Below are 26227 nucleotides of genomic sequence, written 5' to 3'. Positions count from 1 at the left end.
CCTTCCCACTCAGAACCCTCCCCTGTCCCAGCAGGTGCTGCTGCGGTCAGCCACTGGTTTCACACTCAGGAGGAATCCTTGCTTGCCATGTGGGCTCCACTGAAAGTCTCAGTAGGGATTCCAGTGGTTCCCACTCTCCTACCCATGCGGCTGAGCCCAGCATTGTCTTCGCTCAGATTGTTAGGATGCCCACTGGCCACCACCTGGTGCACACCTCTCAGCCATCAACGTGACAGCCGAGAGGAATGAACCCTTGCTCTCCAAACTTGCCACTGGCTCACATCTCAACCGCCTCCCTGGGATCTTCCCTCACACGACATTTTCCTGGAGGTCACCAGGAAAACCTCCTCAGCCTGCCTGTTGTCCTTCCCTGGGCACCTAACTATAGAGGTGTTTTTCTCTCCTCGTGAGTGTGAGCTCTCTCACACACACGGGATTTTTTTTTTTTTTTTTTTGCTTTGTTTTGAAACCATAAATCAGTCCTGTGTATGGAGTAATGCTTTGGCAAATATTTTTTTTTAAGATTTATTTTTATCACAAAGTCAGATATACAGAGAGGAGGAGAGACAGAGAGGAAGATCTTCTGCCCAATGATTCACTCCCCAAGTGACTGCAACGGCTGGTGCTGCGCGATCCGAAGCCAGAAGCCAGGAACTTCCTCCAGGTCTCCCACGCGGGTGCAGGGTCCTAAGGCTTTGGGCCGCCCTCGACTGCTTTCCCAGGCCTCAGGCAGGGAGCTGGATGGGAAGTGGCGCTGCCAGGATTAGAACTGGCGCATTCAAGGCAAGTTTAGCCACTAGGCCACCTCACCAGGTCCGCAAATATTTCTTAATCCCCCCAATCCAAGGTGCTGTCCTATTTGCCCCCCCCCTTTTTTTTTTTTGGTCAGGGTTTTGTTTTAACTTTAAAAGCAGAGTTAGATCTTTCATCTACTGGTTTGCCCTGCAAATGGCTGTATTGACCAGAGGCAGGCCAGTATCATGCCAGGTGCCAGGAACGTCTTCTGAGTCTCCTACTTGTAGGCAGAAGCCCAAGGACTTGAAGTATCTTCTGCTTTGCCAGATACATTAAGGAGCTGGATCGAAGTAGAGCAGCCAGGACTTGAACTAGTGCCCACATGGGATGCTGGTGTCACAGGCAACAGCTTTACTCAGTGTTACAGTCTGAACACTTAACCGTTTAATATTATAGCTATACTTAAAATTTACATGCCATGAAATTCACTTGAAGTGTAAAATCAATAAATTTCAGTCATTTTACAACCATTTGTAAGCATAACCATGCCATAACATTCCCATCAACCCTCCAATAAGTATTCACCCCTTTGTAGTCACTCTGCTTTGTGTTTCTACTCTTGGTGCCGAACACCCAGTAACATACTTTTGTGTCTGTAGATTACCATCAGGCAGATGCCAGATTACAGCAGGCCTTGTACAAGGCATTCAAAATGACAGTGGCTTCAAGGAGGACGAAGTTTACTAGTTTGTAATTTAACCAAGTTTTGTCACTCTGACTTGTAATCCCAGACTCCCTCTTTCTTCACTGTTCCAATCACAGCTAATAACTAATACAACAAAAGCCCTTAAAGTAAAGGTGGTTTTATTACAAAACATTAAAATGTGCTTTTAAGGATAGGCATAGGAACACAGCATAATTAGCAGAAAAGATATCTTCGTGATCCAAACAATCACACAGATTTTTACATTGTGGAATTACTAAAAAACCATTCTTCTTTTCAGTTAAGAAGAGTCTTCTAAGCACCATCATTTGAATGAAAGGTATTTTGTGTATCAGAGTTCATCTTTGGTCTGTAATGAAGCAGCAGAAATAGAGCCGTCAACAAGAAGTCTCACAGGAGTCAAGGAAACTTACATTAGCCTATTAAACATTTTTCTTTGAAGATGAGTGAAGGAAAAAAGTATTTGCTCAAAGCTTTTAGGGAGTAGTACTGTTTGTAGAGGACTAGAAACCAGTGGAAGATACTGATTTGGTACCTACTGTAAATAGTTAGGGGCTGGTTCAAGAAGTCAAGTCACCACTGGTTATACTCACATCCCATACTGCAGTGGCTGGGATGGAGTCTGGGCTCTTTTGCTTCTGATCCAGCTTCCTATCTGGGAGGCAGCAGATAATGGCCTGGGGTTCCTGTCTCCCAAATAGGGACCCAGATGGAGTTCCTGCCTCCTATCTTCTTCCTGGTCCAGCCCTGGGTGTTGTGGATATTTGTGTAGTGGATAAACTGATGACAGATATCTTTGTGTTTTTCCCTGTCATTTTATCTTCCAAATAGAGAAGTCTTAAGAAACAAAATTAAAAGGAATGCAGAGGAAGCTGCCCAGTCTCACCTGGAGTCAACATGAGAAATACGTACATACTCAATAACCAATGTGGCAAGGGAGGGGAATAGCTGGTGATTTGGCAATTCCTGTTTTGTCATTAGATATAAATGGCTTTCCAGCACTGACAGGGAAACACAGATAATCCACTACTGTAAGGGCCAATAAGTTAGTGGTGAATCAGTTCTCAAAAAACAAACACTATCAAAAGTAGCAAGTGCTGATGGTCATTGTGCAAATATGCCCACTGGCTGAGACCAACCTACCAAAAACTGAACTAATGTCGAAAATACCTGAATATTTTACTGTGAACTCTCATGAGCTAGCTGTGTCAACTCACTGGGGCCAACTGGTCATCTTAGTCCTATTAATCCCTTCTTAGTAAGTACACATAATAATACTAATTATGCCTAATTATCTTTGGTTGTAATACCACAAACGTGTTTTTCTATTCAAATAAATGATTGTGTTGCTTAAAATAATGAAATAATGTAAAAGCATATTTTATACACATATACGCTGCAGTTCAATTTCAGCACCTACAATTTAAACAACAGTACTTGGCCATTCAAGATCTTCCTATGCAAAGATACACACAGTGAGATGATCAGCATGTGATTTCTGCCTTAGATAATCCAACTAGAGGACGATACTCACTGGTTCTTGCAGCTTATTTTTATTAACAATGAAATGAAGGCATCTCTTGGCTGACTTACGCTTCCAGCCTTCCAAGTCAAAAGTAAAACCATTACGCAGTGGTATCAACAGATGGCCTTTAGATGGATGATCTAACATGAATACTCATAGTTATGCAGTTGAGATGAACTTTACCAAGCCTGCCTAGGGGGAGATGAAAATACCAGTGATACATGGGAAACACATTTAAGGCCACAAGCACCTATTTAAAGGTCATGTCATCTGAACTCTCACCTTATGGAAGGCTTCCCTCCATTTGTCAGGGAGCCACCACATCTCTTCAATGAACTGTGCTGTAGCAACCTTTCTTGGGCACCGTCACGTGTGCCCCTTTGACAGAATTAACTGCCTTTGGGCTTTAGGAGGATGTCAAGTGTTTGTTGCTGATGAATAACCCAAAGAATGAATGTGTTTCACATGGATTACAGCCCTTAAATGGACACTGGAAAAGGCCAGTGCTGGCTACCTTTTTCCTATGGCATGTGCAAGGAAAGAGGTCGTCCTCGGTCTGGGGCTCCACCCTCTTCATGCCCTCTCGGATTTGGGGTTCATCCACTAGTAAGCTGGCATACTCCTGTTAAGCAATAACACAAAAATATTGCTTATATAACAGTGCATTCACCAAAGCAGACACTCTAGAATTTATGAGCCCACAAACCACGTAACTTTCAGATAACATAGTGTGGTCTGTAAGGTTTCCTACTCCCCGTTTCAACATCCAACAGAGCTGAGAGGTGGCTGTCTACAACACTGCTGGCTCAATAGAACTCTCCTTTTCTGTCCTCAGTTCATGTAATTCGTGTTTAATTTTTCCAACAGCTCTGCTGTTTAGTGAACATAATTTTTTTTTTAAAAGATTTTATTATTATTGGAAAGCCGGATATACAGAGAGGAGGAGAGACAGAGAGGAAGATCTTCCATCTGATGTTTCACTCCCCAAGTGAGCCGCAACGGGCCGGTACGCACCAATCCGATACCGGGAGCCAGGAACCTCTTCCGGGTCTCCCACGCGGGTGCAGGGTCCCAAAGCTTTGGGCCGTCCTCGACTGCTTTCCCAGGCCACAAGCAGGGTGCTGGATGGAAAGCGGAGCTGCCGGGATTAGAACCGGAGCCCATATGGGATCCCGGGGCTTTCAAGGCGAGGACTTTAGCCGCTAGGCCACGCCGCAGGGACCAGTGAACATAATTTTGCATGTGAGGACTCAGACTAAATTCTGCCTTGCCCACTACAGTGTAAACAAACTTCACTCAACATTTTCATTTGCAAGTGGGGAATTTGTAATCTGAAAACCAAAACCCAAAGGCTCTGAAAAATGAAAACTTTTGCAGTGTCAATATGGCATACAAAAAGTTTTGGATTCTGAGTTTTTTGGATGACTGGTGTTCAACTGATAAAAATTGCAAACATTTCCAAAGTAATAAAACTCCAAACTCTGAAACAATTATGGTCCCACACATTTCAGATAAAGAATATTCAAGCTACACTCCATTCTTACTCTGAGTTGGGTACTCTGCCAAGTAATTATGCTAAATACTAGTTGAATGAATCTGTGAGCCTTTGGAAAGTCAAATAACAACTCTCCCCTGTTCATTCTTTTTTACAGCTCATCTCTGCTTCCCTTCTCTATCTTCCAGGATGGGCCATTTGAGATCAGAAATAAAAAAATTTGCTTTGTTAGTGTTAGTAGAGTCCAACATGTTGGGTGTAAAAAACAGGAATCCATGGACACACACACGGCAGAATCAGAGAATAATTTCCAAATCACACACCATGAAGTTCTCATGTTAATATTTGCATTCAATGTTGAAACATTTCTGACTAATCTTTGCTTTTCAACTGCTTTGTATAATTAGTTAATACAAGGAAACATCAAGAAGTTTGTGGAAAAAACTGAATTAAAAGATGTTTGAAATTCATGCATAATATACAAATTTTAATACCATGCATTTTCCATGAACTTTAGAAGATCCGTCATATTTGTCTCTGATTTTCTCATTTTTACTTATTCAACTGAAAGGCAGAGAGAAATGGGAGAAGGGGCAAGAGGCAAAAAAGGAGCGGAAACTAGCAGAGGAGATGAGGGAGGGAGAGGGAGACAGAGAGAGAGATGGTGGAAAGGGAGGCAGAGAGGAAGGGGAGAGAGAGAGAGGGAAGAGATGGAGGGAGCGAGAAAGACAGATCTCCCATCCACTAGCTGAGGGTCTTGGAATTCGGCAGCAGTAAGAGTCTACGCCAGGCACCCTGGCAGGCAATGTAGGTGTCCCGAGTGGCATCTTCACTGCTGAGCTCATTGTCTGATATTCACCCAGAGTGGTGCTTTCTTTTGGATACATTCATATACTTTTAGAAAACGTTTGATTACATATTGTTTGGTCCTAATGTCCTGATAAGTTATGTGACTACTTTCATGGAAAAACACTGACCTGGAAAAGTTTGAAATAATAACAGAATATGTCATCACCCATGAGATTATTTCTTGCAAATTCTTGTCCTGCTTTTGCTATCTTCTTTGCCTATGGAAGCAAAGGAAAAGATCCTTTAATAGAAAAAAATCTTTCACCAAGCAGATAAAGGTAAAGTGGGTTCAAAGTCTGTAGTCAGAGAAATAATAGGAGAGTGGAGTCTTGCTTTGTCAATGAATCTTTGGAGGCAATATTCCATGGTAAAAGGAACATCTTATTCAAGTCAAAGGGAGAATTTTGATTTGAAAGTTGGAGAAGTTACATTGGACTTCCTAGAATGAAGCCTCTTTTGGCCAGGAAAGCCCTGTCCCAAGAAAGGTAGTAATGACTTGGTGAACTTAATGCAAGATAAAGCTGTATTACAGCAACGCATTTGCAATTTTCAGCAGAAAATTGGTTTTACCCTTATTCATGCAATCCTTCATTTTAATCCACAGCTGGTTCCTGCCAGAATGGCCATCTGAATTTTCACCATTTTACAAGAGGCTTGGGACAAACTTATTTGAAAGACAAAATCATAGATCAGCCTCAAGGTTCAGCTTTTACTTTACACATGCAGAGACTACTCATCCAAGATGTGATGGCCGTTGTCTTCGGCCTTTGGGAGCTGGGCTGTCCATGAGCAGCCGCTTGCCTGCTCAAAGTCTATCAACAGGCCAAGGCACTTTGAACAGACCTACGCCATCGGGTGCAAGCAGAAGGGAGCCTCACCTCCTCGTCGTGGTCCTTGGCCCACTGAAGCTTTTCTAGCAGGTCACTCAGGTTGCTTCTGACTGGAATGTAATGCTTCCAGGGCTGTAGCTCATTGTAAAAGTGTTCATAGTAGATGGAGTCCTGCTTCAGCACCACGCTGTCGCCCACCAGCAAGTACGGCAGGCGATAGGCTGCCACCGTACCGTCAATGTTGATTTGATATTTATGCTGCAAAATAGCAGCAGGGTATATGGGTACCCATCAAATTTCCTCTTCCCATTTTCTCTCCCTCCAGTCTTTCCTATACGTAAACCCTCACACTGTTAGATATAAACTGGCCAGGCTTTGTCATCGGCCTTTCCTACTTAGTAAGTAGTTTATACGAGCTTTTATATATATGCTCATTTAGATGGGCTCCTGGATTGAAGGAAGGGGCACAAAATTCTAAGGTTGAAGTAATCAATGAAACAATAAAATTGTTGTCTGAAGGTTAGCATAGAGGAAGACAGATTTGTTTTGTCTATTTTTAAAACCTGCTATTTTTATTGGACAGTCAGATATAAAGAGAAGAGGAGATATAGAGAGGAAGATTGGTCTGCTGATTCACTCCCCAGGTGGCCACAATGGCTGGAGCTGAGCTGATCTGAAGCCAGGAGCCCGGAGCTTCTTCTGCATCTCCCATGTAGGTGCAGGGTACCAAGGCGTTGGGCCGGCCTCTACTGCTTTCCCAGGCCACAAGCAGGGAGCTGGATGGGAAGTGGAGCTGCCGGGATTAGAACCGGCGCCCATATGGGATCCCGGGGCGTTCAAGGCGAGGACTTTAGCCACTAGACTATTGAGCTGGGCCCCAGACAGATTTATTTGTGAATTTGTGATCATTCCACCAGTTACTGATAGTGTGCTTGCACTTAACAATGATGGCACATGCAGTGTCATGTTAGCCATATTTCCTGTTAAGGTTTTATCTAGCGGCAGCTGTTCTGTGGTACAGTGAGTTACCCCATCACTTGGGACACCTGCACTCTATATTGCAGTGGCTGGTTTAAGTCTGGTAGTCTATATTTCCAAGCCAGCTTCCTGTTAATGCACCGAATGTCCCTTGGAGGCAGTGGATGATGGTTTGAATATTTGGGTCACTGTTACCAACCCGGGAGACACACACAGATCTCCTGTTTCCCAGCTGTGCCCTGACTCAGCCCTTCTTGTTGAGGATGCTGGAGAAGTAACCCACTCTGCCTTTAACAGAAATAATAACAATACTAATAAAAACATACTTACCTATCTGGGTCTCTCTTGTGGGTGGTAGTATGAGGCTGATAGACGAGGGGAAATGAACCCGAGTTTTCTAACATGGGAAGTAGGTACTTGGAGCTCAGCCTTAACTGCTACTTCACAACACCCATTCACATTTTTTTTATTTTAAATTATTTTATGATACAGTTCTACAGGCTCTGGGATTTCCCCTCTCCCTTCCCATGTCCCCGTCTCACCTTTATTATTGCAATGTGTAGTCCTTCATGAAAAGTGTAAGTCCATCATTTCGCTATTTAAGTGTATCCTGACATTGTAGGTATGGGAAAGTATCGAACACTTCACAAATTGGTGTGTCAGCCTTGTGTAGGGATCACGCTACTCCTCTCTGTATCATTCCAGTGTTAGTATATGTGCTGCCGAAGTGAGTACTCTCCACTAAATACCAGGTGGTCACACATCTCTGAAGGATATTAACATGTATGTGGCAAAAACATCTACTCATAAAAACAGTCAGAGATCTGTGGTCATTGATAGCACGGAGCTGTAGAAAAGTCAGCAGGCATGAATTAAGCTCAGACACGATGCAACAGCCCTCCATGAGGGACGCACGTGTCCTCTCTCTTCAGTGAGAATCACAGCTTCCAACGTCTTTGAGACATGCACACTGGGAAAACACTGACAATTCAACTTACGACAGTGCTTCACACAGTCCACTAAAAGAAAATCTGGCCAGCTAAAGGCCAAATGCAAGACATTTTATTACCTGCCTTTTCCCACACAAGTGCCCACTTTTGCTATCTATCGCTCTACCACCTGGCACTTCAAAAACCATGCAGTAGCCCAGAGAACCACTGCCTGAAAAAGAGCAGTGTTAGGAAAAAGGATGAATCCCAAACAAACGTGAGTACACACAGAAAATGAGCTATCAGCCTTCCCAGCCAGAAAGTCTGCTGGGATGCCATAGAGGCCTCTGCCGAATGCTTACATGGAGTAATTAACCAAACAGGATTTGAAGGTAACATGTGCTTTTTCTGAGGGTTTGTTGGCCTAGAATATCCTAGTCCTTCCTAGGCTTCAAGTTCCCTGCCCCTGTACTTGAGGTCAGGGTCAGGTGCTGAGTATAGACCCAGGATGTTAAAACTGTCCCTGGAATTCCCACATGGCGACATCCACCAGGGTTTGTGCTCACCTCACCTACCTGCTGTTGGGAAAAGGCTAGGTCTCCCTTTTCCAAAGCAACACTCACGCACACAGTGGACACTCTTCACGTCTCACCTTGAAGAAGTCAAAGAATGAAATGTGCTTCACAATGGGGCCATACAGGCTTTCATCGTGCTTGAAGAAGAAAAAGTTGGTGAAAGCGGCATCAATGAGTTCTGGGTGCTTCCGGCTGAGTTTTACCAGCTCCAATCTCTCTTTGCGGCTGTCTCGCCCTCTCCAGACGGCTGTGGAGTTTTTGCTTTCCCAGGGAGGTCCCGTGTTTGCTTGCACAGACATCATATCCAGGCTCACTCTAGAGAGATACAGAGTGCATCGGGAAAGAATTCAGCCATGGACGGAAGCCTAGGCTCTTGGGGACCCACCCTGATGCAGCTCTCACCGGCCCATGGTCTCCAGCACAGAGTCAGTCAGATCGTAGGTAGGCATCACGATATCCTTGGAATCCGTGGAGCCACACCATGAAAAGATGGGGTGGATGTTTGAAGCAGATTTCTTTTTTTCCAAAGGCCAGTCTCCCAAATTAACGAAAAACTCCACATCTGGCATTCTCACCTAGGAAGAAAGTAAAGAGTTTATTCCCATTTTTAAAATGTTGGATAACACCTAACATTTATCCATTAAATTAGAAATTGTGTCAAACAAAAGGGCCAACCTTACAAGCTTCAGCCAAAGAGAATTACCATGTTCTGAAGAGCAGGTAACTTTTCAGATTTGACCATATGTATACGCCTTCTAGGATTCATTTCTATGGTACCCAAACTGGCCAACAGGTTTCCCATGGAAGGGATGGTGAAATGGCAAGGATGATCTGTTTTCAGGCTACCCACAGACTCTAAGATGATCACGGAAGGAAAGAAAAACACTCACAAGCAATTTTAAAAACAAGCACAGCAGTCCCTTCCGCGCCATGCTGCCTGTATCAACAAGCCCCATGGGCATGCTCAAAGAACCTGGGGGATCTACCATAGAACATGCTCAGAGTGTTTGTATAACATGAGACGCACACACTTTCAGGCAAAAGCTGTGCAGGTCAGCGGGAAAAACCTACTGGGAAATTGCAGTCCTGCAGCACAATGTCATTTTTCTAGGCCTTGACATAGATGAGTGAGGAAAACTCCACCAGGACTCTAACATCCTAGTTCAAATCATCCATGTACAGAACTAACTATGAAAGCTTTGCGATCTTGAGGAGAAAAATAACAAGGCTTTCCATGAGCAATTCAGTCACATTTGCATGTAGATTCGTAATATTTTTATAGACTATACATAGGTTCAAAGTTGGTAGAAGTGAGGCTATAGTTGTTCATATCAGCCATTTAGTTTTAACTATTTTTTAAATTTCTATTTGAAAGGCAGAGTTACAGCGAGAAGAAACAAAGAGGGAGAGGAAGAAATCTTCCATCAGATGAGTCAGTCCCCAAACGGCCACAAACAGCCAGTGTTGAGCTGAGCCTAAGTCAGGAGCCAGGAGCCAGGAGCCAGGAGCCTCCTCTGGGTCTACCACATGGGTGCAGGTGTCCAAGCACTTGGGGCACTCTCGGCTGCTTTCCCAGGCCATAAGCAGGGAGATGGACTGGGGTGGAATGGCTGGGACACAAACTGGCTCCCATATAGGATGCTGGCATCCCAGGCGGAAGCTTAGCCTACCATACCATAGTGCCAATTACATTATGAGCTATTTCAATATCACTGTCACTTTTTTCTTTCCATTAGAAGTCTAACCACAGTCTGTCAAACATCAGGATTCAGTATCAGGTAAGTTTTCTTTGGCATCAAAATAGATTCGTATCAAAATGATTTTATCATAAGGCCTTTTATTTCTTCTATATGGTGGTTGTTATGGGTTGAACTGTGTCCCAGAAAAAGATATACTAAAGTCCTAAACTCCAGTATCTTAGAGTGACGTCATATGGAAATCACACTGTTGTGTCTTTATAACAAGATGTCAGGGAGAAGGCCGTGGGATGTGAGAGGCAGATGCTGGCGTGATGAAGATGCAAGCCAAGGCACACTGCCAGAGGCTACGCAAGGCTGGAAGGACACCACCAGAGTCCCAGGGAGAACATGACCCAGCTGACACTGACTTTGAACCTACAGCTTCAGAACAGTGAGGAAACACTTCCGTGGTTTTAAGCCACCCAACTGTGCTGTCCTGTGACTCCTGTCTTTGGAAACTGATACAGGTACCTGTATTATTTCAGAATCATAAAAGCAAACTAAGACTAGAAAACCCCGACACTGCTGGTTGGAAAAATTACACTGTAAAACTCAAGCTTAAATAATCTATCACCTCTAAGAGAAAATAGACTTACTTTTCTAGTCAGAGAAAGCAGTATAGCATCCATGAAAATTCTAAAACCTACATGTTCGCCATGAGTCTTGATATAAACCTGAAAGAGAATTTAACATGTATTATGTCAGTCAGAAAGTACTAGCACAGATCTTGGGGGAAAAGCTTGACAAAATGATCCGCAGTAGAATGCGTTCAATGGAAATGTTAATTGCAGCCAACTGCTTAAAACAAAGTCATAGAAGCACCAAAACCAGCCCTCCTTGACCTTACACTGTACTTGTACCTTGTTATCCTTTATGGTGTAGTGACACAGGCTCTGCCTCTGGCCAAATCTTTTGGGGATTTCTGCCGAAATCTTCTCTGGGTCGACAGCAGGGAAATGTGCCAGATCTTTCTGAATCTGAGGGATGCTTGCTGGGCAGTTCATCACCCGTAGCCAGGTCTCATTGTCTTCCAGAGGACAGTCACAGTTTTCATGGTAAACTGGCCCTGCTTACACACAAGGAACCAAATACCACTTCCAGGGCTGCTGTTCCTGGGCAACATTGCCTTAAGCCACTTGCATGTGATACCGGCATCCCACAGCAGGAGCACTGGATCTCCAACTGGCTGTTCCTTCTGAGCCAGCTCCCTGCTAATATGCCTGGAAAGCAGTGGAAGATGGTCCAAATATTTGGGACTTGCACCCATGTGGGAGACCCAGATGGAGTTCCAGGATCCTGGCTTTGGCCTGGTGCGGCCAACTTTGGCTGTGGTGGCTATGTGGGCAGCATGAATCAGCAAACTGAAGATCTCTGTCTCTCCCTCTCTTTCAAATAAACGCACAAATCTTTTCTTAAATTTTTCATTTGACAATTTATGGCTTTATGAATTTTGCCAGGATAAGAAGGACATTTTAGTTGAAAACTTTCTTTTAAAGATTTAGGTATTTATAAGTCAAGAGGAGAAAACAGAAGGATCTCCCATTCTCTGGTTTACTCCCTAAATGGTCTCAACAGCCAGGGCTGGACCAGGCCAATTCAGGAGCTCCGCCTTTATGTCCCAGGAGGGTCTCGGGGCCCAAATATTTTGACTATCTTCTGCTGCGTTTCTAAGCCATTACCAGGCAGCTAAACTGGAAGTGCAGCATGCAGGATACAAACCAGTGCCCATACAAGATGCTGACATTACAGGCAGAGGCTTTACCTGCTATGCCCACAATGCCAGCTTCTGAAAACATATTTCAAAGGACATATATTCTGATTACATTGGAGTATTGCAAGTCAGTCAGCTTCTATTCTGATAGTTCTTTACATGAACTCATGTGATATTTCCACAACCAGGTCTACTTTATATGAGTCCAAAACAAAGTCAATGGGTACAAATCCATGGCCTATGGTGGATAATGCAGCGCAGTACATTCTAATATTTTGTTCATTTAACAACAGTCAAAAATTGACAGAAGAACTTCAGAGGACTGCACCTATTTTAATGAAATACAAAGGGGACAGGACTATTATTTCAATGGTACATTATAAAAAGATGTTCTTAAAATGTCTAAAGTACTGTTCTCAATGGGTAAGTCATCATCAAAAACAACAAGAGTAAACAAGGAACTCTTACCAGGCTTTAAAAAGTTGTAAAATATTTATGTATTTATGTATTTGAAAGGGAGAGAGAGAGTGCACAGGCAAGCTCCTCCATCTGCTGGTTCACTCCTCAGATGTCTGCTATTGTTGGGGCTGGGCTAGGGCTGAATCCAGGATCCCGGAATACAATCCAGGTTTCCCTTGGGGGTGTCAGGAACCCAGTCACATCAGCCATCACCTGCTGCATCCAAGGTTTAGAGTCAGGAGTCAAGGCTAGTACTGAACCCAGCTATTCTGATATGGGACATGGGTGCTTCAGCCAGGAGGCTAGATAGCCTTCCAACTAAACAGCTTTTTATGCTTTTACTTTGTTTTACTTTATTTGAAGGAGAGAGATATCAAGATCTTTATTCTGCTGGTTCACTACCCAAACGCCTGTGACAACCTGGACTGGGCCAAGTGGAAGCCAGGAGCCAGAAGCCATCACTTAACTGCCTGCTGACTCGCGTACCAGCAAGAAGCTATATTATGAGCAGACAAGGACTCAAATTCAAGCACCCTAGCATCAAAACCGCTACACTAACTGCCAGCTCTCCACTACACACTGCTAAAAATGAATGATAAATAAACAAAGGTCTCAAAACAGTGTGTTTCATTATTATTATAACGAATAAACATTTGTAGGAATAATGTTAACATCATCAAGCTGCTTCTGAATTGTTTTTTTGTTTGCTTACTGTCATTCTTTTCTGTGATTCTGAGATTATATCATGTTTGTCTGGCAGAAGGTAGAAAAAGAGTCCAGACATTTTTCAAAATTGTTATCTTTCTGTTCTTACGGTTTGGAGGGAAGAAAGAAGACTGCTATTTTGTAAACAGGCTGCTTTCCCACTGTCTGGGTTTCTGTCTCCAATGAGAAACATGGGTCCAAGTCCAGGTAACAAGGTTGAGTGGACTCATCCTGCAGAGGGCGCCATCAGAGAACTTCTCCAGAAAAATGAGCAATGGTGGAAAAGTCCTGGCCCACTTTCGTCCCTGCCACATTCCTAGCTTCAAGCCTTTTGTCTTCCTGAACTGAGCCACCAAGTTTCAGTAACACTTACTATCAAGTAGGAGGTTGTTCTAAATAACTCAATACGCAGCTTGCGGATTCTTGCTAATGTTGTCTCCTCAAGGCGTGAATACTCCATCAATATGCAAAGCCTTCCAATAGTTCACAGAAAATGTGGTGAGGAAAAACTTATGCATGAATTACTTTTTGTTGCAGCAAAATAAATTTACCTTTTAATTCTAGTTTTCCAGAAACTTTCTGGGGTACACTGATGTATTTCCTATTTTTTAGTAAATTGTAACTTCTATTCAATTCTTAACTGTCTCTCTCTTTTTTTTAAACTACAACTTTTACTAACCTTTCAAGTGGAAAACATTTCTTTTTCTTTTAGTGAAAAAATTATGCCAAGTTGTTTGTGTTGCTGGAATAATATGCACTACTGTACTCAAATCCTGTTGCTACGCTACTATGTTTCCATTCATTAAAATCCTGTTAAAATCATCAAAATTACTATATTCAAATTCTGCTGCTATGCCGTTATGTTTCCGATTCATTACCTTTTAAGAGATAGGGGGATTGGGCCACGTGTTGTCCTTGGAATTTAACTTCGACTTTCAGACTTCTGTAGCTTGCATACATCCTGTATCTCACGATGAAGGAGCCATCCTTCCGGTCTAAAACCTGGACTCCAACTCTAGTGAACTGCTCATCCGGAGCAGAGATCTTCACCTGGAATGCTTTCTCACCTGGGGAAGAGGTAAATCTGTGTTGGGAAGAGCAGTGAGATACAAGGATTACCAGAAGCAACAGACACGCCGATAAACTACCCTGTTCTGCCACAAACATGTACTGTGGCTTCTCTCAGGCTTTTAGTTCCAGAAGGAGTATGAGCAACAGAAATTATACTGTTTTGCTAGACAAGCTTAAGGGAGTCTGTTAAGATTACCAATCTCTGTAAGCACAAAACACACTTATGCATTCTTTAAAAAAACAGGCGCACCGAACTATTACCTAGCTCATGCCCGTCACATCTGGGATTCTCTGATCAATTCATACTTTCAAAAACAATTTTTGAAAAATCTCCCTAATGATTCTTAACAATGACAGAATGGTTAAGTCATGGTCTGATGGGAGCCAAAACAAAGGAGCAACTGACACTCGCAAAGTACCTGGTGCACGGCTCTGGCTGTAACAGGTGTTTAGTTTCCCAATTTTACTACTTCCAGCAAAACGCATAACCCTCTTTTTTTTTTTTTTTTTTTTTTTTTTGCTTTGGAAAACATTTTTTTTTTTAAAACACTTGATTATGAAAGAGTAATTTTTTTTAAAGATTTTATTATTACTGGAAAGCCGGATATACAGAGAGGAGGAGAGACAGAGAGGAAGATCCTCCATCCGATGTTTCACTCCCCAAGTGAGCCGCAACGGGCCGGTACTCGCCGATCCGATGCCGGGAACCAGGAACCTCTTCCGGGTCTCCCACGCGGGTGCAGGGTCCCAAAGCTTTGGGCCGTCCTCGACTGCCTTCCCAGGCCACAAGCAGGGAGCTGGATGGGAAGTGGAGCTGCCGGGATTAGAACCGGCGCCCATATGGGATCCCGGGGCTTTCAAGGCGAGGACTTTAGCCGCTAGGCCACGCCGCCGGGCCCTGGAAAACATTTTACTCCCAAGAGTTTTCCTCCTATAAAATACTAATATTCCAGTTCATCATACAGCAGCGATCAGGATAATCAATTCAGAAGCACGTGAATTATAAGGCGTTAGGTATAACTGAAATGCAGGGAATTCATTCCGATGAAATCAACGTTGGCCACAGTCATAGAGGAGATGGCTACTTGCCTTCCAAATTTTAAGTAACACTTTAATTTCCTTTTGAGTTTCAAAACAGGCTTACACAGTGCCGCTGTTCATCTGGAAACTGACGGACGTGCAGAGGGGTGGAATGCACTGTCTCTAACTACTGGAATTAAGTTCCTAATAACGGTTTAGGAGACTAGCACCTGGACATTGCAATTTCAGTAACGTGGAGTGGAGGGTGTTTGTCTTGCCTTGAAAATGGGACTCCTTATCAAAACTGCCAGAAAGCAGATTTTATATTGTATACGAGCACGTTGTAATTCAAAGTTAGTTGTAAAGCCAGGAAGAAAACTTGATTGGGATGGAGGAGGGCACAAGATATGGACAACAGTAAACTGTTCACATAAAGCCTGAAGGCAGTAACTAAGTTACAACAGCAATTCACAAATTACGGGGTGGCGTCTCTACTTACGGATTCCCCGTTGTGTCCACCGCCTGGATATAGAAATAGCGGGCCGGAAGGACAACCTCTGCCTTTAGCCCGGGCCCCCATACTTGGCTCTCGGCTGGACTCAGTTGCCTCTCTTCGCTGGTCTTGGCAAGCGCCGGCACTGTCCCCAAAGAGCAGCAGCAGTAAAGCAGCAAAATGCTAAACATTTACAAGACTGACTCTCCAAAAGACCCGCGGATAAACGAGACGTAAGGGGCGGCTGGAACCAGCAAGGCTCGGGCTCAGGCAGGTGCGCGCTTCTCGGATTCCCAGAAGAGTCTTGGCCGCTGCGCCCGCGTGGCCAGGGGGAGGGACGCCCGGGCCGCTCCTCCGTCTCCGGACAAGGACAAGTAGGGGCCGCAGCCGGCCCCTCGAAGCAACATTAGGAGGAGAAGCCGTGTCGGGTTGCAGACAAGGTAAAAGGCGACGGGATTGGCCCACTGGCCAGCCCGGCTGAGTAAGGCCAGCGCCGAGTGGGTGGCACCGCGCGCCGGCGCCGCGCCTCGGCTCCCTGGGATATGTAGTTCGCCACAGGGAGATTCCCGCCGCCCTCCTCCCCGCCCCCTTCTCCGTGAATTGACGTTTCGCTCTCAGCTTTCGGGGAACAGAGGCGTGGCGCTCAGGCCCGGCCGAGGGGCGCGTAACTCTGCAGGCTTCACTGCGCTTTGGGATCTTTTTGGTTACCGCGTTCTCGCACGTGTCGAGGGCAAGTATAAAACGCGAGCGGTGGCAGGTGTTGTCCATGCTGCCCGACCATCCGTCACCAGGCACCGCAGTCCAGAGAGTGGATCCAGCGTGCTCCGATGGGACCGGAGACCCCAGCCCAAGCACAGCGGGAGGCGCAGGCGGCCCGCTGGAAGCTTTGAACCAGGTGCGGAGGCGGGTTTCTCCGCAGCCGCGGCTGCAAGAGGTATCCAGCGCGGGCGCACTGCCTGCGGGGGCGCAGGCTGGGCCTGCAGTGTCTGCTAGCTCTGGACGCAGCTACTTGCTCTCCGAGGCCTGTTTGCGCCCTGATGGAGGCCAACACTGCACTGGTGCCCATGTTCCAGGGTCATAAGAGGGTAGAGAAGCGCCAAGGAGAGAGGGGCAAATCCCTTCCGGAACAAAGCTCTACCTGAAGGTGCCTAGGGCACACCCGCGCCCCCTGTCTCCACGCCTCCGCGTTTGGGGGAGGCCTGAGTATCCACCGGGGCCACCCTCTCCCTGGTGGGATCTCGGGAGTCGGACCCAAAGCCGCCTCTTCCTCCTCTCTTTGGACCTCACCAGTAGCCCCCAAAACCGTTAGGTCCCTCTTGGGGTTCAACAGGGGTCATTTCCCACTTTATGTCTCGTAATTACTATTATTATTTATCTCAGCCGGTTTATTCAGAGGCCCAACAGGATCTCGCTCCCTGGGGGCTCCCCCTGCTGCCCCTCCCTCCGGGTCTTCTCCCGCACTCTGCGCACTCCCCCTCGTGGCGACCCCAGTCTTCCGGTCCGAGCGAAGGAGGAGGAGCCAGGAGCATTGGCAACCCTCTGCCCGCTTCGAGACTGGGCACCCTGGCCTTGGGGAGGTCCGTGGGCGCCTGGGAGTGCAGCCGGCGCCGCCCCCAAACGGATTGGCTTTGCAGGTGAGCACCGGCTTGTGCAACTGTTGTCTCCACCTAAGCGACCATCAGCCTGGCTTCTCTGAGGAGGCGCTGGGACCAGTGCTGGGACCGCACGCTTCGGAGGGCTCCTGGTATTCTTTCCTAGGCCCCGCGACTTGGGCTCTGGGGAGGGATCCAGTGTGCAGGAGAGGAGGGAGTTTGGCCGGCTGTAAGGGAAGGAGGGAGTCAAGGTTGGGTTCTTTGGGCTTTTGGGCTCGCCCCTGGGCTTGTATTGTACCCTTAGGAAGTCACCAAGCCTAGGTCCTGTTATCTGTGGAAGGCTTTGTAGAGACTTAAGTGGTTTAGTTTTCCAAAGCACTTAATGCTGAAGAATACAGGCTTAACAATATGTGCCAATAAGCTGGGCCGTGGATATTGGTTTTGCAAAACCTGTGCTTTCACTAGGCCTTTAAAGCTCACATTTTCTAAAAAAAAAAAAATTGTTTTGCAGATAATTAATGCTTTTGTGGCTTGTAATATTTTTTGAATAAGCTACCAAGTTAACCCTGCATTTGTACTTACTAGTGAAATTTCAGATAACAGTGCCTCACTTAACCTGGATAATGCAGCATCAGCCCAAACCAGGGCTTGCTGTTGGTGCTTGGCGCCATGTAAACCAGAAAGGTCTTGTTGACTGACGCTTTGACAAGTGAGGATATATTGGGAAGTTACATGTGCAAGAGGCATATGTCGGGGGTCTTCTGTCCAACAGGCCCCAAGACCACCTGAGCGGTAAGGCAACAGTGCTCTTCTGCAGCAGAAATACCGGAGACAAACGGGTGCTGAAGAATGTCCGTTTATCTGAGAGAAGTCACAAACTTACGTAGGGTAAGAGAAGCAGGCAGGCAGTCGCAGCAGTGCTGCCACCAGCAACAACATTGTGACTGGCTAACAGATATGTCTGTCTCCCTGGGCCCTCCAATGAAGTTAAAGGTCAGCAAGCACAGGAAACTGTGTCTCAGGACAGGTTCGTTACCTGTGGAAAAACGGGATGAATGTAACATTGACTTCTTAGAGTTGTTTACAAAGGAAGTCCTAGCATAATTCAAACAAGAGCAGGGAGGAGAGACTGGGGTGCAGGCCAGTGCTCTTGTTGCATGCCTCGTGGACAGGTCATGTTGGGGTCTCTGTCAAGGGCACAGTGTGCCATTGTTAGAGTGTTGGTATAATGTTAGTATGTTAGAATGTTAAGAATATTAGCGTTAGGCGATATTAGGCACATTCGGGTGAGAAGCCACTACTTCGCTAGGTCAGGAGGCGCCTGAACTGTGGGAAAGCCCCACTTTACTGATAAATCTGTCTCCCTTGTTTCTTTGTAACCTTCAACTTACCCCGGTGCAGGAATGCAGGGGCACAATTCCCTGGTCCCGGTCCCAGGGACTGAAGGAGCCATAAAGGTAAGGGTGCCAGGGTAGGATGAGCCATAAATAATGAGTGTGAGAACAGAATAGACTGCTTACACCTGGGAGCCACATAAGTCTAAATTTGTTACTTTTGAGTTGACTTTGATATATGTTACAGCCAAAATGGGGTATATAATCTCCAGCCTTATGCTAGGTCGGGGTCCGATCCTCTTGGCTGGCCTGTGTGCCCCAAGTACGATCTGACCCCAGCATGCTGGCACAATAAACTCTGTTTGCTTTTTGCATTACCAGCGAGGCTCTTTGTTGTTTTCTGGGGGTTGACTAGCTCGCACCCTAATGTCTGGGGGAAGCTCTGGCCCGGACTCTAACACCATGTGCCTGTGGCCTCCTACATGGACTGGGCAGGCAGAGATCCCGAGGCAGTCTCCCAAGGGCCGAGCCGTCGATCCTAAAGGTGCTGATGCACGTGAGATCTGTTGTGTAGATGAGCCCTGTGGGAGAAGCAAACATGCGTGCAGAGTTTGAAGAGCAAATGAAGCTTCCCTTAGAAAGTGATGTTTGAGCGGATATCTGAAAGATAGAAGTGGAATTCACAGAGCAGAGGAGGGTGGGTGTGAGATAGCTGTGTTCAGATAACCGACAAGTCCTCGAGGGAACACAGGTAGGCAAGGTGGGATGAAGTGATGGAGTGTTGATCAGGAGCATGGCTTTCATTTTGAGGGCAGACGGATTCAGGCAGGGGAGTTCTGTACTCTTAAACATGTTTTGTAGTCGCCATGTGCAGATCAGTCATGGAATGGCAGGTTGTGGGCATAGACAGGGGAGTGGTTTCTAGAGACAAAAGGACATGCAAGCTGGGCCCAAAGGCTCCGGAATGGACAAAGCACACTGTACCTTAGCGTTTCCTGAGGCTCTCGTTACAGAGGGATGTGGTAATCCTTGGCTGTAGTGACTGTGACAGACTGCTCAGTTCACTTGCCGAAAAATGGGTTTGAGGCACAGAGGACAGACACAAACCAGTTCATACGAAAGGAAATGAGTGCTGGCGGTGCAGCTCATCAAGGGCTTTTCTGAAGGATATTCGCCCGAATATTTGCTGTCATCGCTTGGCTGGGGTAGTTTTTATACTTGGTAATCCCTGCTCATAATGTTTTACTTATACAATACGATCTACAAGTAATATATACAAATAGTATATGAATTTTCAAAGCTAAATATAAATAAATGGAGTTAAAAGAGAATATTTTGATACTATGCAAAACTGTGTAGATCAGGATAAAATCAGTCCTCTCATTGACGAACTACTCTTTGTTTTGGTAAAACCGTGAGCAAAGATGTCATTTTTGCTGGGTGACCATTTTTTTGCAAGCAAAGAGATCAGAAACACAAGCAAAATCAGTCACATTTTTTTAATTGAATGAAGTGCTATTTGATGTATATTCAGAAATTCAGTATGTTCAGGCAATGCATATGATAAAGATGCATATGATGAAAATTTTTTTGTATCAAGATAACATTATCTTTTAATTCTGTTTTTCAGTGAACATTGTGAAGTGCCCTAGTACTGTCTGTAGATTCCAGGGAGCTCACCCCTAATTTATGTGGTTGGTCATTCCTTGTGATATTTTTGATCAAAATATTGCTTATCTTTTATAAATGGACCTATTTCATGAGATCACCTCACGGACACAGTCAGTCCCACAGGTAAAGCTCTGTTCAGCTTGAAGGAGGGCATGGCCAGGTGGAAGCTAAACTGATGTGGGAGCTGTTTCAGTCTCACTACCAAACATGAGGGCTCTCCTGTGAACACCTTCTGCTCTTGCAGGCTGACTTATATGACTTGTCATTCTGTGGTTGGTAGATTTGATGCGATCATCTTCTGTGACTGCGAGCTGCTCTCATTGCTTGCTTTTAAAGTAAGCACGAACTGCTGCAAATCACCCAGGTTGGGCTCAGAAACCAGCAGGCTCCATCTGGCCACCCAGTGGGACTGTCTTATGCATTACCAAGACAGACTGACTTACTAAGGATTTTTTTGAGGGGGAGCCCAGTGTTCGCTGTCCTGCAGCAATGGAATTGGTGCATGGAGCCTGAAAATAACACGCGTGGACTACTAACGGATGGTCAATAACCGAAGTTTATTAACACAATCTTTTAAAAGAAGGTTGTCATGTAGGCATCCAGGGAGGAGGGGCTTGAGCCATTTACGCCTTAACTGCAAGGTACAGTCTCCCAATACACAACTTGTTCCTGTAGCAGGTCCTTTATCCAAACCTGTGAAGCTGGAGGTTTCCTGCTCATTCATTTCCATATCCACTGCTCCTGGCACCTTCTGGAGAAATTACTGCTAGCTCTGGTTTTGCATGGCAAAAGATTCACAGTGTCCTTCTACAGCCCAGCTTGATGGCTCAGTGGCTGAATCCTTGGCTTGCATATGCTGGAATTCCATCTGAGCCCTGGTTTATGTCCCAGCAGCTCCGCTTCCCATCCAGCTCCCTGTTTGTTCCTGGGAGAGCAGCTGAGGACGGCCCAAAGCCTTGGGACCCTGCGCCTTGTGGGAGACTCAGAAGAAGCTCCTGGCTCCTGGTTTTGGATAGGCTTAGCTCAGGCTGTTGCAGCTATTTGGGGAGTAAACCAGTGGACGGAGATCTTTTTCTCTGCTTATCTCTGTAAATAGTTTTTTTCAATAAAAATAAATGAAATTTTTAAAAAGAGAACTATTTTTGGTGTGTGTTACTTAAATAAATCGTCATCTTCTTTGAGTGCTTTTGGCTGCTGTTTAAACTTGTCTCTGTTTTCTTTTACAGAAGAATCTGTCTAGAGTTGAAATTAGACTTGAATTTTCCTGAGACTGATTGCAAGTTAGTGACTTCTGCCTTGAATCTGTTTTTCTGTTCAGGTAATGAATCCTGTAACAATGAAAATCCTGTTCTTGTTGTCATTATTGATTTAAATCTGTGACCATTATTCATCCTGTATCTTTTATATCTATACATTTAATAAAATTATCTTGCTATTGCATATTTTGATAGCTTTTTTGAGGTTAATAAATGTACCAAAAATTCACCTGTTGAAACCTACAGTTCAATAATTTTTATTTTATAAAGTTGTAAGTTTATTACTATAATCAATTACATCGTAACTCAAAAGTGAACTCTGTCATTTCCAAGCTTCCATCCCTAGACAACCAGTCACTTGCCTTTTGTCTCTATAGAGTTGCCCGTTCCGGACATTTTATGTAAATGAGATCAAACACTTCTGTGACAGACTTCTTTCATGTTGTCTCATGTTTCTAAGGCCCATGCAAATTGTAGCATGCATGAATACTTCACATCTTTATATTACCAACTAATATTTCCATTGTGTTATTATAACAGTTATTCATCCATTCTCCAATAGATGACCATTTGGGCTGTTTCCATTTTGTCATCCATAAATAATGGTGTATTAACATACGTGTGGACATGTTTTCATTTTTCTTGGGTATAGACGCAGCAATGAAATGGCAGAGCCATATGGTGACTGTGTGTGATCAGCGGAGAAGTCTACAGAAGCGAATGGGCCTTTTGTGTTCCACTAGCAGGGCAGGAAGGCAATGATTTCTCTGTATCGCTGTCAACACTTGTTATTTGTTGTTCAGTTACAGTCAGTCACCCGAGTGAACCTGAGGTTGTATCTCACTGTGGTTTTGATTTGCATTTTCCTGATGGCCAATGTTGCTTGACTTTTCATGAGCATTTTGACATTTTTTGTTGTTTTTGAAGAAGTAACCAGTTGTAAAATCAGTAGTTGAGTAAAAGCAAGTGAGTACCACTTGACACGTTGTTGAGAGTTGTTTGTTGTGTCTGGTGGATATTGATCACGCTTTCTCTTCATTTGTTTAGGAGTCTACTTTAGGAGTGCTCAAGTTCTGACAGAATGATGTGAACACCTTCTTCTGTTTCTTGATAAGCGCCAGAATAGCAGCTTCTTCACGGGCACGGAAACTTGCAGTTGCATTCAATGCCTAACATTGCAGAAACAGAAAGGCCCAATGATGCTGAAGATGGTGGGCCCAGGCCGGAGAGGAAATCCCCAGAAGAGAGTCTCCAAGGTGCTGTAAGATCTTTCTGTGCCAGTGCCGCCGGGGCACCTGTGGGTCCCAAAGGAGATGGCCATTACCCTTGGAGCTGTCCCGTGACTCACACACGGGAGAAAATCTATGCCATCTGCTCCGATTATGCCTTTCTCAACCAGGCAACCTCCATCTTTAAAACTCCGAATCCAACCCGCGCGTCCTGCCTCGCGGACAGTACCTCTTTGTCTGCCAGAAATAACTCATCAAGATATGTGGGCATCTCAACGAGCGCTTCTGAAGTGAAATATAATGAAGAGAATAGCCTGGAAAATTTATCCAATAGCTTGGATAAGCTACCTCTTGCATGGGAAATTGATAAATCTGAGTTTGATGGGGTGACCACAAATTTGAAACACAAATCAGGTAAGAAATAAGCACATCACTTCAAGTTTCTCTGTGATAAACCAGAACAAATACTTTCCTCATTTTCCTGACATTAACCATGCTTCCCATTTATGATGCTGAACACGGACCCTGCTATTACCTTGTCTGTCATTGTCATTCAAACCAAATAAAATGCCATGTATTTCATTAACACGCTACTGCTGGAAGCAGCAAACATCTGCTTTGCATTTTGAGAGCTTTAGAAATCTGAAATGTGGTAAAATACAGGTGTTGCAGACAAGTATGTGGTAGCTTAGAAGCTACTGAGGTATTCCAACTTCTAGTTTTCTTCTTTATAACACTATGACTTTTCTTATTGCTAAATTTTTTTTGAGCACCCGTATGTGCCACTGAGCTGAATGTGTACTGTGCAGATTAAGAGAGTGGCACCCCATAGGGTGCAGTGTGCAGCCTCCACACTTGCAGTGAGAGGGTGCTGTGGAAGTTTGAAGTGTTTTTCCATTGTAGCTGGTTCCATGGTGTGAGGGCGAGCATTCTGACCTCTGAAGCCAACCGATGTTTTCAAATCACAGTAATACATATGGGAATTTGATGTCGTTGGTACTTGTAGCTTCATTTTATAGGTGAAGGTTTTGAGCCTTAGGGTAAGTCTGCCATCCAAAGTTGTGTAGTCATCTGTAATTACTCTAATTTTTTTTTCAGGCTTTGCATGTAGGGCCTTATAAGTCTTTTAAAATAACAAGTTTTGGAAAGTGTTCTATCTTGTTTATTAGATGTTTTTAGAGAGGTAATGGATTCTTTTAAGAAAATTATGCAATTAGCTTGATCCTTATTAATTTACAACAAAGTTTAGTTTATTCATTTCATCTAATTTCTAGACATGAAATTGTATTATCCAGCACCTATGGGGCTTTTGTACCATTTCATTCTTTTTTTTTAAGATTTATTTATTTTTATTGGAAAGCAGATTTACAAAGAGAAGGAGAGACAGAGAAAAAGATCTTCCATCCGCTGGTTCACTCTCCAAGTGGCTTCATCGGCCGGAGCTGAACCAATCTGAAACCAGGAGCCAGGAGTTTCTTCAGGGTTTCCCACTTGGATACAGGGTTTCAAGGCTTTGGAGCCCTGCTTGAATACTTTTTTCTTGTTCTGTGTTACTTATTTATTCATTTGAAAATCAGAGTTATTGAGAGGAGGGACATGCAGACCTCTGTGTTCTTTATTTCCCGGATGGCTGTGATAGCTAGTATTGGGCAGGTCCAAGCCAGGAGTCAGGAGCTCCTTCTGGGTCTCCCACATGGTCGAGTGGGGCCATTTTCTGCTGCTTTTCCCAGGACAATAGCAGGGAGCTGGGCCAAAGGTAGAACAGCCAGAACACAAACTGGCACCCATCTGGGATGCTGGCATTGTAGATGACAATTTTACCTGTTAGGCCATAGTGCCTGTCCCTGTACACCTTTTCAAATAGTCACCTTTGAATTTCTTTATTTTCGCAATTGTTTACTATTTAATTGGTTTCTACTGTTATTTTTTTCTATTGGCTTTGCATTTATTTTTCATTTTCTGACCTCTTACATGGAAAGTTATCACAGATTTAAAACTTTTTTTCTAGTGTAGTGCTGTAAATATTTTGCTTTAATGGCAGCCCACACGTTTTGATGCATTGATTGTTACTATTGAATTGGAATTAGTTGGATTCCTTGCGTTCCTCAGGTGTCTGCTCATGTCTTTCATCAACAGTGGCAAGTTGACCTTTTTAATCATGATTCATCACTTTTGGCAATGTCTTTTTGTTCTGAATGCCTTCTTGAATTTAGTATGATTATTTCATCTTTCTCTTATTATCATTTGCTCAATGTATCTTTTTACACCCATTTGCTTTAGTTTTAGAACTTAAATATTGAAGAATGTGCTTATTTATTCTGTTTATTCAAACACGGAAGAGAGAGACAAAGAGGTCTACCACCTACTGATGAACTTCCCAAAGCCCACTATAGCTGGGCTGGGCCAGGCCCAAGTAAAGAACCAGATCTCCTCGGTGGGTGGCAGGGCCCTAGCCCATGGAACCGTCACCCACTGTCCCAGAGTGTAAATTAGCAGGAACTGGAACCAGGGACAGGGTGGGACTTCAATGCAGGCACGCCAGTGGAGGCTGTGGAAATCCCAAACCTTGTCCTATTTGCTAAACTATGGACCCTGTTTTTCATCTGACATTTGGTGGGTTTCGTTTTATAATGAACATTTTGTTTGTCTCATAATAGATTATAATAGCTATTTTTAGACCATTCAGAACTGATACAGTGTCAGATGACTTTGTTTTCCTTGAACTAATCATGTGTATTTTACAGTTTTCTTAGATCTTCTGTAACTTTTGGTAGTATTGTGGATAGTGGATCTCAGGGAATGTGTTTCCTAAGCATACAACCAAGTAATCTAGATTTTGTAAGTTACAACTAACAAAAATGAAGTATGAGCTTCATTTCTTTTTAAAAAAATTTTTTAAAAGTAGTAAAGACTGGGCATGGTGTGATAGCCTAGTGGCTTGCCTTGCACACGCTGGGATCCCAAAAGGGCACCAGTTTGTGTCCTGGCTGCTCCGCTTCCCATCCAGCTCCCTGCTTGTGGCCTGGGAAAGTAGTCGAGGACGGCCCAAAGCCTTGGGATCCCGCACGCAAGTGGGAGACCCAGAAGAAGTTCCTGGTTCCTGGCTTTGGATTGGCTCAGCTCTGGCCATTGCCGCCTCTTGGGGAGTGAAACAGCAGATGGAAGATCTTTCTCTCTGTTTCTTCTTTTCTCTGTGTATCTGCCTTTCCAATAAAACTAAATAAAAATCTTTTTAAAAAGTAATTAGAGTTACAGAGAGAGAGGAAGAGCGAGATCTCATGTTTCTAGTTCAGTTCTCAGGTGGCCA

General features: G+C 44.5%; 2 protein-coding genes and 1 non-coding gene across 9 annotated transcripts in view; 1 reads left to right on the top strand and 2 right to left on the bottom strand.

Moving 5' to 3' along the window:
* Positions 1-1584: 1584 nt before the first annotated feature.
* Positions 1585-16064, bottom strand: POGLUT2 (protein O-glucosyltransferase 2). Of its 3 annotated transcripts, none has more exons than XM_058670502.1 (10): positions 15845-16064; positions 14133-14338; positions 11240-11448; positions 10976-11053; positions 9043-9215; positions 8718-8955; positions 6207-6416; positions 5457-5546; positions 3499-3606; positions 1585-1808 (listed from the first exon to the last, which is right to left on the bottom strand). In XM_058670502.1, the coding sequence occupies exons 1-10, from the start codon at positions 16027-16029 to the stop codon at positions 1791-1793; spliced, it is 1515 nt and encodes a 504-aa protein (XP_058526485.1). In that variant the 5' UTR covers positions 16030-16064; the 3' UTR covers positions 1585-1790. The 3 variants fall into 3 exon arrangements, with proteins under 3 accessions (XP_058526485.1, XP_004577420.2, XP_058526486.1); XM_004577363.2 differs by having other exon boundaries at positions 11240-11445; XM_058670503.1 differs by having other exon boundaries at positions 14133-14321; positions 15845-15977.
* LOC118758024 (U6 spliceosomal RNA) lies at positions 7765-7871 on the bottom strand. Its single transcript, XR_004995489.2, has one exon. It is a non-coding gene; the product is annotated as a U6 spliceosomal RNA (small nuclear RNA).
* A 75-nt stretch (positions 16065-16139) lies between the features above and the next one.
* BIVM (basic, immunoglobulin-like variable motif containing) overlaps positions 16140-26227 on the top strand; it is a 32010-nt gene continuing 21922 nt past the window's right edge. For 2 of the 5 annotated variants that reach the window (XM_058670507.1, XM_004577362.4), the window contains exons 1-3: positions 16407-16772; positions 21662-21753; positions 22739-23334. In XM_058670507.1, the coding sequence (XP_058526490.1) occupies positions 22857-23334 (478 nt within the window). In that variant the 5' untranslated portion in view covers positions 16407-16772; positions 21662-21753; positions 22739-22856. Of the gene's footprint in view, positions 16279-16406; positions 16773-17345; positions 17583-21661; positions 21754-22738; positions 23335-26227 lie in introns of those variants that run through there. The other 3 variants (XM_058670505.1, XM_058670506.1, XM_058670504.1) reach the window with 3 other exon arrangements.

The sequence above is a fragment of the Ochotona princeps genome, chromosome 12 (assembly GCF_030435755.1).
Source record: "Ochotona princeps isolate mOchPri1 chromosome 12, mOchPri1.hap1, whole genome shotgun sequence".
NCBI lineage: Eukaryota > Metazoa > Chordata > Mammalia > Lagomorpha > Ochotonidae > Ochotona > Ochotona princeps.
The sequence above is the reverse complement of the archived record's forward strand: the minus strand, read 5'-3'. Positions and strand labels throughout refer to the sequence as shown.

What these genes read in the sequence shown, in the direction of transcription:
- POGLUT2 (XM_058670502.1), bottom strand. Translation starts at nt 16,029, where the DNA reads ATGTTTAGCATTTTGCTGCTTTACTGCTGCTGCTCTTTGGGGACAGTG. An exon ending in GTGGACACAACGGGGAATCC is followed by an intron (nt 14,339 to 15,844) that starts GTAAGTAGAGAC and finishes TTCCCAACACAG; the next exon opens with ATTTACCTCTTCCCCAGGTG. An exon ending in GTGCTGGAGACCATGGGCCG is followed by an intron (nt 8,956 to 9,042) that starts GTGAGAGCTGCA and finishes GTATCTCTCTAG; the next exon opens with AGTGAGCCTGGATATGATGT.